At 49.6% G+C, this 16321-nt stretch overlaps 1 protein-coding gene across 1 annotated transcript in view; it reads left to right on the plus strand.

The window, feature by feature from the left end:
• The window catches only part of LOC111556090 (branched-chain-amino-acid aminotransferase, mitochondrial), a 19324-nt gene extending 17284 nt beyond the window's left edge, over positions 1-2040 (plus strand). Inside the window, exons 7-10 of the mRNA XM_026452117.1 lie at positions 119-229; positions 456-596; positions 669-743; positions 1644-2040. Of these exons, the coding sequence (XP_026307902.1) occupies positions 119-229; positions 456-596; positions 669-743; positions 1644-1682 (366 nt within the window). The 3' untranslated portion in view covers positions 1683-2040. The remainder of the gene's footprint in view (positions 1-118; positions 230-455; positions 597-668; positions 744-1643) is intronic.
• The last annotated feature ends 14281 nt before the right edge of the window (positions 2041-16321 follow it).

The following is a 16321-nucleotide window of genomic DNA, read 5'->3' on the forward strand; positions in this document are numbered from 1 at the left end:
ACCCTGGTGGGAGTGGGTGGCACCATCATTCCTGGCAGGTTACAGGCCCCAGGGATTCTGGGATGGGGGAAAGAGGGTGGCTCCTAAGACAGGGGTGCTAGGGGATGAGAGGTAACATTTTCCACCCCTCACACCTGCCCTAGTGCTGGAGCTGGTGACGCCCCCGCTGAACGGTGTCATCCTTCCTGGAGTGGTCAGACAGAGTCTGCTGGAACTGGCTCAGACCTGGGTGAGGACATGGCATCTTCTGGTGATGGGCGCCATGTGCCAGGGGCCAGGGCATCAGAGGGCTGTGGCGGGGACTGGGGCACACTGGCATGTCTCTGCCCCTTCTCCTGGGTCTGTCTCTCCCTTTGGGCCTCTGTCTTTCTCACTATCCTCAGGGAGGGAGAGGTGGAGGTCTGCAGCAGGGCAACCCTCTGGGGACACGTGTGTCTCTGCCAACTGCCCCGCAGGGTGAGTTCCGGGTGGCGGAGCGCACCATCACCATGAAGCAGTTGCTGCGGGCGCTGGAGGAGGGCCGCGTGCGAGAAGTCTTTGGCTCGGGCACCGCTTGCCAGGTCTGCCCAGTGCACCGAATCCTGTACAAAGACAAGGTGAGGCGGGGCTGCTATTGTGGGTAGGAGGGAAGGAGGTGGGCTCGGTCCTCACCACACCTTCTGCCCCAGAGCCTCCACATTCCCACCATGGAAAACGGGCCTGAGCTGATCCTCCGCTTCCAGAAGGAGCTGAAGGAGATCCAGGTAAGCTGCAGGCAGCCGGGGAATGGGCTGGGAGCTTGTTCCCTGGAGAAGCTGGTGTCCCATGAGCCCCTGGACTAAGAGCCAGCCTCCTCCAGTAGTACCAGGAACAGATAATGGCCCTTCTTATTGAGACCCTGGAGAGTGGGCTTTCCATGCTGCTCTGTGCCCTGGAAAACCCTTTGGGGCTAAATCACCCTTCCCTGTGAGCTCCGGGAGCCTTGGACATTTCTTCAGCTTTGGAAACCCCCTCCCGTGATCCTCTGCGGCTCCTGGGTGCCCTGGTGAGAGAAATCCCCTCCCTGTGGGCCTCTGAGGCCCCTGGGTGCCCTGGTGGGAAAAAGGCCCTTTCCATAAATCTCTGAGACCTTAGCCAGTCCTCTGGCCATCTCAGAGGTTGGCCTCCCAAGATTCCCTGGAGCCCTGGGCTATCCCTTTGGCTGAAGAAAGCTTCCTCCCATGAGCCTCGGGACCTTGGCCCCTTTCTGGCACCAGACTGTTTCCTCCCACAAGCCTCTGGGGCATTCCCATCTTCTGGGCCAAGATCTCTTTCCCAAGAATCTCTGGGCTCCTTTCCCAGACCTAGAACTACATTTCTGTAAACTTTTGTGCATCATGACCTAGAACTACACATCCTCTGACTATCCGGGCTTTCTGAGTTGAAAGTGACTTTTTCCAAGAGCCTTAGAGGCCTGGCCATAATTCCTCTCTTCAGAACTACATCTGGAAGCCTCTGTGCTGCCTTAGCCTTGATTCCCCGTTCCCATCATTGTTGGCTCTCTGGGAAGTGGACTACATTTCCCATGAGCCACTGGGGCACAGCTCCGTAGGCACTTGGCACCAGGGCCTGCTGGGAGTTGTAGAGCAGCTTCCACCTCACGCGCTCCCTCCGTTGTTCCGCAGTACGGAGTCAGAGCCCACGAGTGGATGTTCCCGGTGTGATGCTGCAGGCTGTGCTCCATATCCATCTCATCACGCCAGCACTTGCCTCCCTACCAATGACTCACCTGAAGTGCAATACTAAATAAAAGGCCAGCGGGCGGTGTCTGGGTCTCTGGCGCCTCCTATGTGGTTGCGACACCCCCAAAGCCATAAGGGCCGACCCAGGCATCTTGGTCCCCAGCCCGGCGTCTTGGGTTCAGGTCCGCCCCTTGCTCCTTGTCCTGAGGTCAAGGATACACCTTGGCCCCGACTCCGGATCTCTCCATTCTCAGGCCAGACCCCCAGTGTTGCCGTTGATTTTTTTTTTTCTCTCTCTGTCTTTGCTGCAATTTTGAAATAAAATGCCAAAGAACACACATTATCTGGCTTCTTCCGTCACGCGACTCTGGGGCTTTAACCCAGGAATCCTGCTTCCTCAGCCCATTTTATTCTGAAGGACCCAGTCATCCGAGCCCCCAGTGCTCTGACGGTTTCTCCAACCTGGGGGAGCATTTCATGTGTCCCACACTGAACTTACTATCTCCCCCCACCAAGCAGCTCCTCCCCTACTTTCCCGTCACCCAGTCACTGGACCGGACTCCTAGGTGCTGCGGCCTTTCCTCTCAAAGCCCTCCAGGCCCTGATCCCTGTTCCTCCTGCCCGCTGACTCTGCTGTCCGTTTCCCCACCTCTTTGTCCACTAGGTCCTCGCCTCAACTCAACTCTTGCCTTCTGCTGGCACCCTTGTTCCAGCCTGCAGTCCCCTACCTGGCCCAAAGGTTCTTTCTGCACCCAGACCTGGCCCAGTGCCCTCAGCCAGGACTGCAGTCATGGGACCCTAGTGGGTTGTGGAGTGGAGCACGATACTCTCACCTGATGGAGGGATTAAATGTGGAAGAGTTTAGACTGGGTGCACTGACTCACGCCTGCAATTCCAGCACTTTGGGAGGCTGAGACGGGAGGATTGCTTGAGACCAGCCTGGGCAATGCAGTGAGATCCCATCTGTACAGAAAATACAAAAAATTAACCAGGTGTGGTGGCATGTGAGTATAGTCCCAGCTACTCCAGAGGCTGAGGTGGGAGGATCGCTTGAGCCCGGGAGGTCGAGCCTACCAGCCTAGCCAATGTGGCGAAATCCCATCTCTGCTAAAAATACAAAAATTAGCTGGGTGTGGTGGTGGGTGCCTGTAATCCCAGCTACTCGGGAGGCTGAGACATGAGAATTGCTTGAATCTGGGAGGCACAGGTTGCAGTGAGCCGAGATTGTGCCATTGCACTCCAGCCTGGGCAACAAAAGCAAAACTCCATCTCTAAATAAATACATAAATAAAATAAAAATACAGAAAATAGCCAGGCATCATGGTGCATGCCTGTAATCCCAGCTACTTGGGAGGCTGAGGCAGGAGAATCACTTGAACTTGGGGGGCAGAGGTTGTAATGAGCTGAGATTGTGCTACTGCGTTCCAGCCTGGGTGACAGAGCAAGACTCTGTCTCAAAAAGAAAATAAAAATAATAAAGAATTCACAAGCGCCACCTCTATGTATATATATACATGTATATCTATAGGCAGGAGTACAGTGATGCAATCAGTGTACTGCAGTAATCACTGCAGCCTCGACCTCCCAGACTCAAACGATTCTCTCACCTCAGCCTCCCAAGCAGCTGGAATCACAGGCATGTGCCACTATGCCTGCCTAATTTAAATTTTTTTTTTTTTTTTTTTTTTTTTTTTTTGAGACAGTGTCTCACCCTGTTGCCCAGGCTGGAGTGCAGTGGCATGATCTCGGCTCACAGCATCCTCCGCCTCCTGAGTTTGAGCGATTCTCCTGGCTCAGCCTCCTGAGTAACTGGGACTACAGGTTCCTGCCACCAGACCTGGCTAATTTTTGTATTTTTAGTAGAGACAGGGTTTCACCATACTGACCAGGCTGGTCTCAAACTCCTGACCTTGTGATCCACCCACTTCGGCCTCCCAAAGTGCTGGGATTATAGGCATGAGCCACCACGTATGGCTAATTTTTTTTGTAGAGACAGAGCCTCAATATATTGCCCAGGCTGTTCTCAAACTCCTGGGCTCACGCGATCCGCCCACCTTAGCCTCTCAAAGTGCTGGGATTACAGATGTGAGCCACCACACCAGGCCTAATTTTATTATTTTTTATTTTTTGTAGAGACAGGTTCCCACTATGTTGCCTAGGCTGGTCTCAAACGATCCTCCCGCCTTAGTCTCCCAAAATGTTGAGATTATAGGCATGAGCTACCACCCCCAGCCTAAGAGACTGTCATCAATGATTGTTTTTTCTTTTTTCTTTTCTAGAGCAGGTGCAATGTAATCAATTATTATTATTATTAAGATGGAGTCTTGCTCTGTCACTAGGCTGGAGTGCAGTGACATGATCTCGGCTCACTGCAACCTCTGCCTCCTCGGTTCAAGCTGTTGTCCTGCCTCAGCCTCCCAAGTAACTGGGACTACAGGCACGTGCCACCACACTCAGCTAATTTTTTTTTTATATTTTTAGTAGAGATGGGGTTTCACCATGTTGGCCAGGATAGTCTCTATCACTTGACCTCGCGATCTGCCTGCCTCGGCCTCCCAAAGTGCTGAGATTACAGGCATGAGCCACCATGCCCGGCCATCAATTATTATTATTATTATTATTGAGATGGAGTCTCACTCTGTCACCCAGGCCAGAGTGCAGTGGTGCAGACTCAGCTTACTGCAACCTCTGCCTCCTGGGATCGAGCGATTCTTTTGCCTCAGCCTCTCAAGTAGCTGGGATTACAGGTGCCTGCCACTATGCCTGGCTAATTTTTTTTTTTTTTTTTTGTTTTTTTTTGTTTTTTTAGTAGAGAGGGGGTTCCACCATGTTGGCCAGTCTGGTCTGGAACTCCTGACCTCAGGTGATCCGCCCGCCTCAGCCTCCCAAAGTGCTGGAATTACAGGCGTGAGCCACAGTGCTCAACCTCGATGGTTTTTGAGAATGTAAAGTGGTCTTAGGACCAAACGGTTCAAGAACAGCTGTCCATGAGCCCTGCCTGGCACACAGCAAGTAGACATGAGTGTTGGTGTTGCAACTCACTTCAGAAAATAACTTTGTGGGCCAGGCGCGGTGGCTCAAGCCTGTAATCCCAGCACTTTGGGAGGCCGAGACGGGCGGATCACGAGGTCAGGAGATCGAGACCATCCTGGCTAACACGGTGAAACCCCGTCTCTACTAAAAAATACAAAAAACTAGCCGGGCGAGGTGGCAGGCGCCTGTAGTCCCAGCTACTCAGGAGGCTGAGGCAGGAGAATGGAGTGAACCTGGGAGGCGGAGCTTGCAGTGAGCCGAGATCTGGCCACTGCACTCCAGCCTGGGCCACAGAGCAAGACTCCAGCTCAAAAAAAAAAAAAAGAAAAAAGAAAATAACTTTGTGTTGGTGCCTTATGCCTATAATCCCAGCACTCTGGGAGGCCAAGGCAGGAAGATTACTTGAGCCTAGGAGTTCAAGACCAGACTGGGCAATGTAGCGAGACCCCTCCTCTACAAAAAATAAAAAAATTAGCTGTGTGTGGTGGCATGTGCCTGTGGTCCCAGCTATTCGGGAGGCTGAGATAGGAGGATCAGTTTAGGCCAAGAGTTCCAGGCTGCAGTGAGCTGTGTTCATGCCACTGCACCCCAGCCTGGGTAACAGAGCAAGAAGACCCTGTCTCAAAAAAAAAAAAAAAAAAAAAGTCCAATTCTGTGGAAAATTAATATCTGCAAAGATTAAATATTTAATTGTACAAGACTTAGGGTACTATAGGCCTTCATGGCTTTAGAAAACTTTTTTCAAAATATTTAAAGACATTTTCATGCTTAAGGATGTCTTCATTTTTAAGTAACAAACAGGGCTGGGTGCTGTGGCTCATGTCAGTAATCCCAGCATTTTGGGAGGCCGAGGTGGGTGGATCACCTGAGGCCAGGAGTTTGAGACCAGCCTGGGGAACATAGCGAGACCCCCGTCTCTACTAAAAATAGAAAAATTAGCCAGGTGTGGTGTCGGGCATCTGTAATCTCAGCTACTCTGGAGGCTGAGGCAGGAGAATCGCTTTAACCTGGGAGGTGGAGGCTGCAGTGAGACGAGATCACAACACAGCCTTCCAGCCTGGGCAACAGAATGAGACTCTTGTCTCGAGAAAAATAAATAAGTGTGTGTGTGTGTGTGTGGCCAAGATTAGGACACAGAGAATCAACAGAGGCGTAATGGGGCCTAAAAACTTTTGTTTTTTAAACTGTTTTGTTTTTGTTTTTTGAGGCAGAGTTTCACTCTTGTTGCCCAGGCTGGAGTGCAATGGCACGATCGCAGCTCACTGCAACCTCCTCCTCCCAGGTTCAAGCAATTCTCCTGCCTCAGACTCCCGAGTAGCTGGGACCACAGGTGTGAGTCACCACACCCAGCTAATTTTTGTATTTTTAGTAGAGACGGGGTTTCACCATGTTGGCCAGGCTGGTCTTGAAGTCCTGACCTCATCCTCCTGCCTCAGTCTCCCAAAATGTTGGGATTACAGGCATGAGCCACCGCACCTGGCTGTTAAACTGTTTTATAAATTCTGTGTGTGTGTGTGTGTGTGTGTGTGTGTGTGTGTGTTTTAAGACAGTCTTGCTCTGTCACTAAAAAAACAAAAACAAAAAACAACAAAACAAAACAAAACAAAACAAAAAAACTGGTAAATAGTGGACCCTACCTTTCCTAATGGAAAAACTAATAATAAATCCAGGTGAATAAATCTCAACTGCAATAAAAACCCAGCCACAGCTTGCTGTGCTTGAGGCAACGCTGTGATGTGCCTGCAGCACCATCTGGTGGTCAGTGTTGAGTATAAAGCCAAAGGCCAAAAGAGGAGAGGGCCGGGCTCAGTGACTCAGGCCTGTAATCCCAGCACTTTCCGAGGCTGAGGAGGGAAGATCACTTGAGGTCAGGAGTTTGAGACCAGCCTGGCCAACATAGTGAAACCAGCCTGGCAGGAGAATCCTTTGAACCCGAGAGGCGGAGGTTACAATGAGCCAAGACTGAGCCACTGCACTCCAGCCTGGGTGACAGAGCGAGACTCTGTCTCTATATAAATAAATAAAATAAAAATAAAGAAAGGAGAAATAAGGAAAGAGGCAATTTACAGAGTGAGTGTCCAAATACAGTTTCATCAGTTAGCAATGTGTAAAGTGGAGGTTCCTCTTCAAAGAGACCTTCCTCCCCATCTAATTAGGAATAAATAGTAACTTCTCTTAGAAGCAAAATGTATTCAAAGATCTGTGCTAACATTCTTAAATATCTGTTAGCTGTAATAAAGAAATCAGTGTACTTTGTGTTCTCAGCTCCCACAATTTAGCCTAAATATTTGCCCTGGCATGCTTATACTGGTCCAAGCAAGCATTAGGTCATAGCCTGTTCCTCCTCCTTATTTGAAGGCGTTCTAACCTTTCTCAGCATTCCACAAGTTACTTCCTCCTTCCTTTGCTCTCCTCTGCCTTTGCCTCTTTTAAAAAGTTCCAAGTTGCTAGTCAATCAGGACAAATACAGAATGTGAGGTCCTGTTCCAGCCAATAGAAACCGGACACAGCAGTAGGGTGGATGCGTCAGGTTATAAATGACCCTGTCTCCTTTGTTCGATGTGCTCTCATGGCAAAACTGCTGGCAAGTGTGCCTTTTCTGCAGAAAGTAAAAATGGCCTTGCTGAGGAAATTAAATTTATGTTCAAGCATTATTTCTTTACAGCACCGAGGAACAAGCATTTCAAACAAATGCGTGAGTGGTTAAAACCATTTTTATGGCGTTAGACAAGTTTACAAACATCGCAAGGGGTGAGTATTTGGAAGGACTCCCTCGAGGTGATGTAACACTGGCTGGCTGTTCACGGGGCTCAGGCCTGCAATCCCAGCACTTTGGGAGGCTGAGGCAGGTGGCTCACCTGAGGTCAGGGGTTGGAGACCAGCCTGGCCAACATGGTGAAACCCTGTCTCTACTAAAAGTACAAAAATGAGCCAGGTGTGGTGGGCAGCAATCGCAGGTACTTAGGAGGCTGAGGCAGGATAATCACTTGAACCTGGGAGGCAGAGGTTGCAGTGAGCTGAGATCGTACCATTGCACTCCAGCCTGGGCAACAGAGCGAGACTCTATCTCAAAAAAATAAAAATGAAAAATAAGAAACACTGGCTTAGGCAGGGCGTGGGGCTCACATCTGTACTCCCAACTTTTTGGGAGACCGAGGCAGACAGATCACTTGAGGTCAGGAGTTCAAGTCCAGCCTGGCCAACATGAGGAAACCCTGCCTCCACTAAAAACACAAAAATTAGCCAGGCCTGATGGCAGGTGTCTGTAATTTCAGCTATTTGGGAGGCCGAGGTGGGAGAATCATTTGAACCCAGGAGGCAGAGTTTGCAGTGAGCCAAGATCACACCACTGCACTCCAGCCTGAGTTGGACTCCATCTCAAAAAAGAAGAAAACAAAACAAAACAAACACACAAAAAAGAAACACTGGCTTAGGCATTTAAGAAAAACCCAGAGCAGGCCGGGCGCGGTGGCTCAAGCCTGTAATCCCAGCACTTTGGGAGGCCGAGACGGGCGGATCAAGAGGTCAGGAGATCGAGACCTTCCTGGCTAACACGGTGAAACCCCGTCTCTACTAAAAATACAAAAACTAGCCGGGCGAGGTGGCGGGCGCCTGTAGTCCCAGCTACTCCGGAGGCTGAGGCAGGAGAATGGCATAAACCCGGGAGGCAGAGCTTGCAGTGAGCTGAGATCCGGCCACTGCACTCCAGTCCGGGCAACAGAGCGAGACTCCGCCTCAAAAAAAAAAAAAAAGAAAAACCCAGAGCAAACATCATACTCAATGGTGAAAGATTGACAATCAATATACAAAAGAAAGAAATTCGTGACAGACATAAATGGAAATACATTCCAGGTTTATAGACTGGAAGACAATAGTATTAAGATGACAATGCAGCTGGGCACGGTAGCTCACGCCTATAATCCCAGCGCTTTGGGAGACTGAGGCAGGAGGATTGCTGGAGCCCAGGAGTTGAAGATCAGCCTTGGCAACTGATACGGTTTAGCTGTGTCCCCACTGAAATCTCATCATGAATTATAATCTCAGGGCGTCCAGGGAGGGACACGGTGGGAGGTGATTGGATTATGGGGCCGGTTTCCCCCATGCTGTTCTGGTGACCATGAGTGAGTTCGCGCGAGATCTGACGGTTTGAAACTGTGTGGTGGTTCCCTCTTCTTGCGCTTCTCCCTCCTGCCACCATATAAGACATGTCTTGCTTCCCCTTCCCCTTCCGCTGTGATTGGAAGTTTCCTGAGGACTCCCCAGCCCCGTGGAACTGTGAGTCAATTAAACTTCTTTTCTTTATAAATTACCTAGTCTCGGGTAGTTAGTTTTAACAGTGTGAAAACAGACCAATATAACAATGTAGTAGGACCTGGTCTCTACAAAAAAAAAAAAAAAAAAACTTAGCTGGGTGTGGTGGCACCTTCCTGTAGTCCCAACTACTCAGAAGGCTGAGGTGGGAGGATTGCTTGAGCACGAGGTTGAGGCTGCAGTGAGCCATGGTCATGCCACCACACTCCAGCCTGGGCAACACAGTAAGACTCTGTCTCAAAAAAAAAAAAAAAAAAAAAAAAAAAGATGATGCTTTTGAATGTGATGTAGTAACTCAATTTAATCCATATCAAAATTTGAACATCTGGCCGGGCAGGGTGGCTCACAACTGTAATCCCAGCACTTTGGGAGACTCAAGTGGGCCGATCACCTGAGGTCAGGAGTTCGAGACCAGCCTGGCCAACATGGGGAAACCCCGTCTCTACTAAAAATGCAAAAATTAGCCAGGCATGATGACGCCTGTAATTCCAGCTACTTGGGAGGCTGAGGCACGAGAATCACTTGAACCTGGGAGGTGGAGGTAGCAGTGAGCTGAGATCGCACCATTGCACTCTAGACTGGCTGAGATCGGACCATTGCCCTCTAGCCGGGCGGGGGAGGACCTGTTTCCAAAAAAAAAAAAAAAAAAAAAAGTCTGGCTAGGTGCAGTGGCTCATGCCTGTAATTCCAGCACTTTTGGGATGCTGAGGTGGCAGGATTGCTTGAGTCTAGAAGTTCGAGACCAGCCTGGCCAACATAGCAAAACCCTGTCTCTAAAAAAAAAAAAAAAAAAAAAAAAGAATTATCAATGTGATCCAGCAATTCCACTCCTAGGTATATACCCAAAATAATTAAAAACAAAAACAGCTATTCAAACAAAATTTTGTATATGAAAGTACATAGCAATATTATTTATAACAGCCCAAATGTGGAACCAACTCAAATGTCCACTGCAGATGAATGGTAAAATAAAGTATGATGGCTCGGTACAGTGGCTTGCGCCTGTAATCCCAGCACTTTGAGAGGCCGAGGCGGGTGAGATCAGGAGTTCGAGACCAGCCCGGCCAACATGGAGAACGCTGTCTCTACTAAAAATACAAAATTAGCCTGGCACAGTGGCACATGACTGTAATCTCAGCTACTGAGGAGGCTGAGGCAGGAGAATCGCTTGAACCTGTGAGGTGGATGTTGCGGTGAGCCGAGATCGCACCATTGAACTCCAGCCTGGGCAACAAGAGTGAAACTCCGTCTCAAAAAAAAAAAAGGATGAAGCACTGACAGGCCTTGAATGAGCCTTGGAAACATTAGTCTAAGTGAAAGAAGCCAGTCACAAAGGCTACATATTCTATTTATATATGCATGATTCTATTTATATGAAATCTCCAGAATGTGTAAATACGCTGGGCGCGATGGCTCACACCTGTACTCCCAGCCCTTTGGGAGGCCACGGCTGGTGGATCACCTGAGGTCAGGAGTTCCAGACAAGCCTGGACATGGTGAAACCTTGTCTCTACCAAAAATACAAAAATCAGCCAGGCATGGTGACGCATGCCTGTAATCCCAGCTACTCAGGAAGTTGAGGCAGGAGAATCGCTTGAATCCGGGAGGCGGAGGTTGCAGTAAGCCGAGATCCCGCCATTGCACTCCAACCTGGGCTACAACAGTGACACTTCGTCTCAAAAAAAAAAAAGTATATCGAGACAGCGTGCAAATTAGAGACTGACAGGAGAGGAAGGAACAGGGAGCGACTGCTTAGTGGCCATGAAGTTTCCCTTTGGGATGATGAAAATCTCGCAACACTTCATCACGTGGGCCACACAACATTGTGAATGTACTAATTGCTTATTTCTTTACTCTTTAAAATGGCAAATTACATGTTATTTGCATTTTACCACACTCGGAAAAAGAAGCACTGGCTTATAAAATGTGCAGAATGCTGGGCCGGGCGCGGTGGCTCACGCCTGTAATCCCAGCACTTTGGGAGGCCGAGGTGGGTGGATCACAAGGTCAGGAGTTCGAGACCAGCCTGGTCAATATGGTGAAACCCCGTCTTTACTAAAAATACAAAAATTAGGCAGGCACGGTGGCAGGCACCTGTAGTCCCAGCTACTCAGGAGGCTGAGGCCGGAGAATCGCTTGAACCCAGCAGGAGTAGGTTGCAGTGAACCGAGATACCACCGCTGCACTCCAGCCTGGGCGACAGAGCAAGACTCCATCTCAAAAAAAAAAAAAAAAAAAGTGCAAAATGCTAAAGACTAAGCAAATGAGTAATAGCCACCGTGTCCAGACGCTTCCTCTAAGCCCGCTAGAAGGCACTGCCCTACAGTTTTTCTCTCATCTCCGCTTGTGCAGATAAGAACACTGAAATTCAGAAGTCTCCTGCCCCTGGTGACTCCAGTAGTAAGAGGTGGAGGAACTCAGGCTCTCTCTCTTCATTGCCCACATCCTGAACCACTGCCCATGTTGTATGCCCTTATTCTGCATGTAAGTTCAAAAGATTTAGGCGTCAGGCCCTGATCCATTAACCCCTGGTTACCAGTCCCTGTTCTAGCCCATCCCGCAGGAGGAGGCAGCTGGAGTATCTGAGGTCAGTCACGCGTGCAGTCTGCCATACCTACATGACCAACACTTGCTTACAATTTTGTCCCCTGGACTGGGCACGGTGCCTCGCGAATATAATCCCAGCACTTTGGGAGGCTGAGGCGGGCAGATTCCTTGAGCCCAGGAGTTTGGGACCAGCCTGGGCCACATGGCAAAAACCCATCTCTACTAAAAATACAAAAATTAGGCCGGGCGTGTTGGCTCACGCCTGTAATCCCAGAACTTTGGGAGGCCGAGATGTGCGGATCACAAGGTCAGGAGTTTGAGAACAGCCTGGACAACATGGTGAAATCCTGTCTCTACTAAAAATACAAAAATCAGCCCGGCGTGGTGGCGGGTGCCTGTAATCCCAGTTACTCGGGAGGCTGAGGCAGGAGAATCGCTTAAACTCGGGAGGCAGAGGTGGCTGACCTCACTACTGCTCTCCAGCCCAGGTGACAGAGTGAAACTCTGTCTCAAAAAAAAAAAAAAAAAAAAACACTTTGGAGGCCGAGGCGAGCAGATCACGAGGTCAGGAGATTGAGACCATCCTGGCTAACACGGTGAAACCCTGTCTCTACTAAAAACACAAAAAAATTAGCCCGGCGTGGTGGTGGGCGCCTGTAGTCCCAGCTACTTGGGAGGCTGAGGCCGGAGACTGGCATGAACCGGAGAGGCGGAGCTTGCAGTTAGCAGAGATTGCACCACTGCACTCCAGCCTGGATGATAGAATGAGACTCCGTCTCAAAAAAAAAAAAAAAAAGCAAAACCAAAAATTAGCCAGGTGTAGTGGCAGGCACCTGTTATCCCAGCTACTTGGGAGGCTGAAGCAGGAGAATCACTTGAACCCAGGAGGCAGAAGCTGCAATGAGGCGAGATCATGCTTCTTCACTCCAACCTGGGTGACAGAGCGAGACTTCGTCTCAAAAATAAATAAATAAATAAATAAATAAATAAATAAATAAATAAATAAAGTAAGTAAGTAAAAAATAAAAATAAAAATAAAAAAATTAGCCAGATGTGGTGGCGTACCCCTGTAATTCCAGCTACTGGAGAGGTATGAGAATAGCTTGAACCTGAGAGGTTAAGTCTGCAGTGAGCCAAAATCATGACACTGCACTCTAGCCTGGGTGACAAAGCAAGACTCTGTCTCAAAAAAAAAAAAAAAAAAAAAAAATTCATCCTAAGATCTCAGGAGAGATTCCCTGGTTGGCAATACTGCATGCCTGTTGTCACATGTCATTACTGGGAGAACTGAGCACTGTCTAGGGCTCCACTCGGGGAGGACACCTGAAAGCTCCCGCCTGGTATCTCCTGGACTCTACCCCATCCACCTTTTCCCTTGGCTGATTATTATTATTATTATTATGGAGACGGAGTCTCGCTCTGTCACCTAGGCCGGAATGCAGTGGCGCGATCTCAGCTCACTGCAGCCTCCGCCTCCCTGGATTCAAGCGATTCTCCTGCCTCAGCCTCCCAAGTAGCTGGGTTTACAAGCGTATGCCACCATGCCCGGCTAATTTTTTGTAGTTTTTAGTAGAGACGGGATTTCACCATGTTAACCAGGCTGGTCTCGAACTCCAGACCTCAAGTGATCCACTTGCCTCGGACTCCCAAAGTGCTGGGATTACAGGCAAGAGCCACTGCGCCTACCCGGCCTGCTGCTGCTGATAATGATTATTTTACAAGTGGTAACTGCCAGTAACCCTTGGCTGATTTTAATCTGTATCTTTTCACTGTAATACCCTGTAACCATAAGGAGAACACTTTTCTGAATTCCCTGGGTCCTAAGGAATTATCTGGCTTGAGGATGGTCTTTGCCCACAAGGTAAATGGAGGGGATTTGGGGACATCTATGGAGTGCCTGGTAAAAAGTTTACTTACATCTTCTTTAGTTACAATAAGAAAAATACAGTACGGAATATTAGGGAAGACTGGTATGCAATATCTCCAAGGAACAAAAGTGCAGTTGTACTTTTTAAATTTGTTTTGTTTTGTTTTGAGATGGGGGGTCTTGCACTGTCGCCTGGGCTGGAGTGCAATGGCATGATCTCAGCTCACCGCAACCTTGGCGTCCCGGCTTCAAGCAATTCTCCTGCCTCAACCTCTCAAGTAGCTGGGATTACAGGCGCCCACCACCACCCCCGGCTAATTTGTGTGTGTGTGTGTGTGTGTTTTTAGTAGAGATGGGGTTTCGCTATGTTGGCCAGGCTGGTCTGGAACTCCTGACCTCAGGTGATCTGCCCACCTCGACCTCCCAAAGTGCTGGGATTACAGGCGTGAGCCACTGTGCCCAGCGTACAGTTTTTTTTTTTTTTTGAGACGGAGTCTCGCTCTGTCGCCCAGGCTGGAGTGCAGTGGCCTGATCTCAGCTCACTGCAAGCTCTGCCTCCCGGGTTCATGCCATTCTCCTGCCTCAGCCTCCCGAGTAGCTGGGACTACAGGCGCCCGCCAACACGCCCGGCTAATTTTTTGTATTTTAGTAGAGACAGGGTTTCACCGTGTTAGCCAGGATGGTCTCGATCTCCTGACCTCGTGATCCGCCCGTCTCGGCCTCCCAAAGTGCTGGGATTACAGGCTTGAGCCACCGCGCCCGGCCCAGCGTACAGTTTAAATTTATACAAATAAAAGAATTTGGGGGCCAGGCGCGGTGGCTCCCGCCTGTAATCTCAGCCCTTTGGGAGAACGAGGTGGGCAGATCGCTTGAGCTCAGAAGCTTGAGACCAGCCTGGGCAACATGGCGAAACCCCATCTCTACAAAAAATTTAAAAATTAACTGGGCGTGGTAGCGACTGCCTGTAATCCCAGAAACTCGGGAGGCTGAGGTGGGAGGATCGCTTGAGTCCAGGAGTTCCAGGTTGCAGTTGAGCAGAGACCGCGCCCCTGCCCTCCATCCTCGGCGACAGAGTCAGGCCTTGTCAGAAGAAAAAAAAAAAAGGTGAGGTGGGAATTTCTGACATGACGTGGAAACCCGGGTTCTTTTTTCCAGAAGCCTCAGTTCAGAGCCTTTTCCAAGCGCAGGTTGCGGAATTGGAGGATAAAGCACTAAGAGCACCCAATAGGAATGACTGAAAGTCCATGACGTCACTAGTGGCTAGGCAAAAGCTCCAGAGTGCCCCTCGCTGACCTGCTCCTGAAAGTGGCCTCTGGTTCGCGTCACGTGCCAGGCTCTCTGGCCTGCGTCACAGACCAGGATACACACCCAAATCCCAGGGGCCAGGAAATGTGTTCCCCGAGAAACCAAATTTAGCAAAGGAAAGCATGCAACAGCATTTAAACTCATTAAAGTTTCCCTGGCCGGACGCAGTGACTCACGCCAGTAATCCCAGCACTTAGGGAGGCAGAGGCGGGTGGATCACGAGATCAGGGGATCGAGACCATCCTGGCTAACACGGTGAAACCCCGTCTTTACTAAATAATACAAAAAATTAGTTGGGCATGCTGGCGGGAGCCTGTAGTCCCAGCTACTCGGGAGGCTGAGACAGGAGAATGGCGTGAACCCGGGAGGCGGAGGTTGCGGTGAGGCCAGATAGTGCCACTGCACTCCAGCCTGGGCAACAGAGCGAGATTCTGTCTCAACAACAACAACAAAATAACAAAAATAAATAAATAAATAAAGTACTGGCTTCAAATTTTGCAGCGTGGGGATCAGCAGCTTGGACGACAGTCCTAGCGATAATGTGAAGCACACTGTGAATCCTGCAGAAAGCAGGGTTGGGGTTGACTTGTAGGTAGGTGGTGGGTCAGATGCATTTAGCAATAAACCCAACCCTGACCCTGGCCCTACGCATTGCAGTGGGACTCTAGAGACGGGGAGCTGGCATTGAGGGCAGGAAGTGGGCTAATAGGTTAGGAAATGTCTCTTCAAAGATGTGGCATTTGGCTGGGCGCGGTGTCTCATGCCTGTAATCCCAGCATCTTGGGAAGCTGAGGCAGGAGGAACACCTGAGGTCAGGAGTTCAAGACCAACCTGGCCAAAATGGCGAAATCCCATCTCTGCTAAAAATATAATAGTTAGCCAGGTGTGGTGGTGGGTGCCTGTAATCCCAGCTACTTGGGAGGCTGAGGCACCAGAATCACCTGAACCCAGGAGGCGGAGGTTGCAGTGAGCTGAAATTGCACCATTGCACTCCAGCCTGGGTGACAGAGTAAGACTCTATCTCAAAAAAAAAAAATTAGCGGGAATGGTGGCGTGTACCTGTAGTCCCAGCTACTCAGGAGGCTGAAGCAGGAGAATCATTTGAGCCTGGGAGGCTGAAGTTGCAGTGAGTTAAGATCCCACCATTGCACTCCAGCCTGTTGACAGACTAAGATTCCCACTCAAAAAAAAAAAAAAAAAAAAAAAAAAAAAATTTGTGTTCCCCTTCCATGGATCTGATCTAGAAAAAATCACCCGATTTCTCAGGCTCACACTCAACACTTCTGTTACCAGGTGTGTGGGGTTTTTCCCACGCTGACAAATTCTCCTACCCAAGCTAGGCGTCCCACAATTCAGTCCAATTCTGACATGATCTGCCTGGAGATACCATCAGATCCCACAGGTGAAAGGCTGAGTCCCATGAGGCTGCCCCTTGGGAGATGCCAATCAGAAATCCACATAGTCTCACCCGAGCTTCTGACTGACTGGCTACTGTAGCCTCAACTTCTGACTGATGGCTCACTGTAGCCTCAACTTCCTAGGCTCAAGTGATACTCCT

This window comes from Piliocolobus tephrosceles, chromosome 21, assembly GCF_002776525.5.
Source record: "Piliocolobus tephrosceles isolate RC106 chromosome 21, ASM277652v3, whole genome shotgun sequence".
NCBI lineage: Eukaryota > Metazoa > Chordata > Mammalia > Primates > Cercopithecidae > Piliocolobus > Piliocolobus tephrosceles.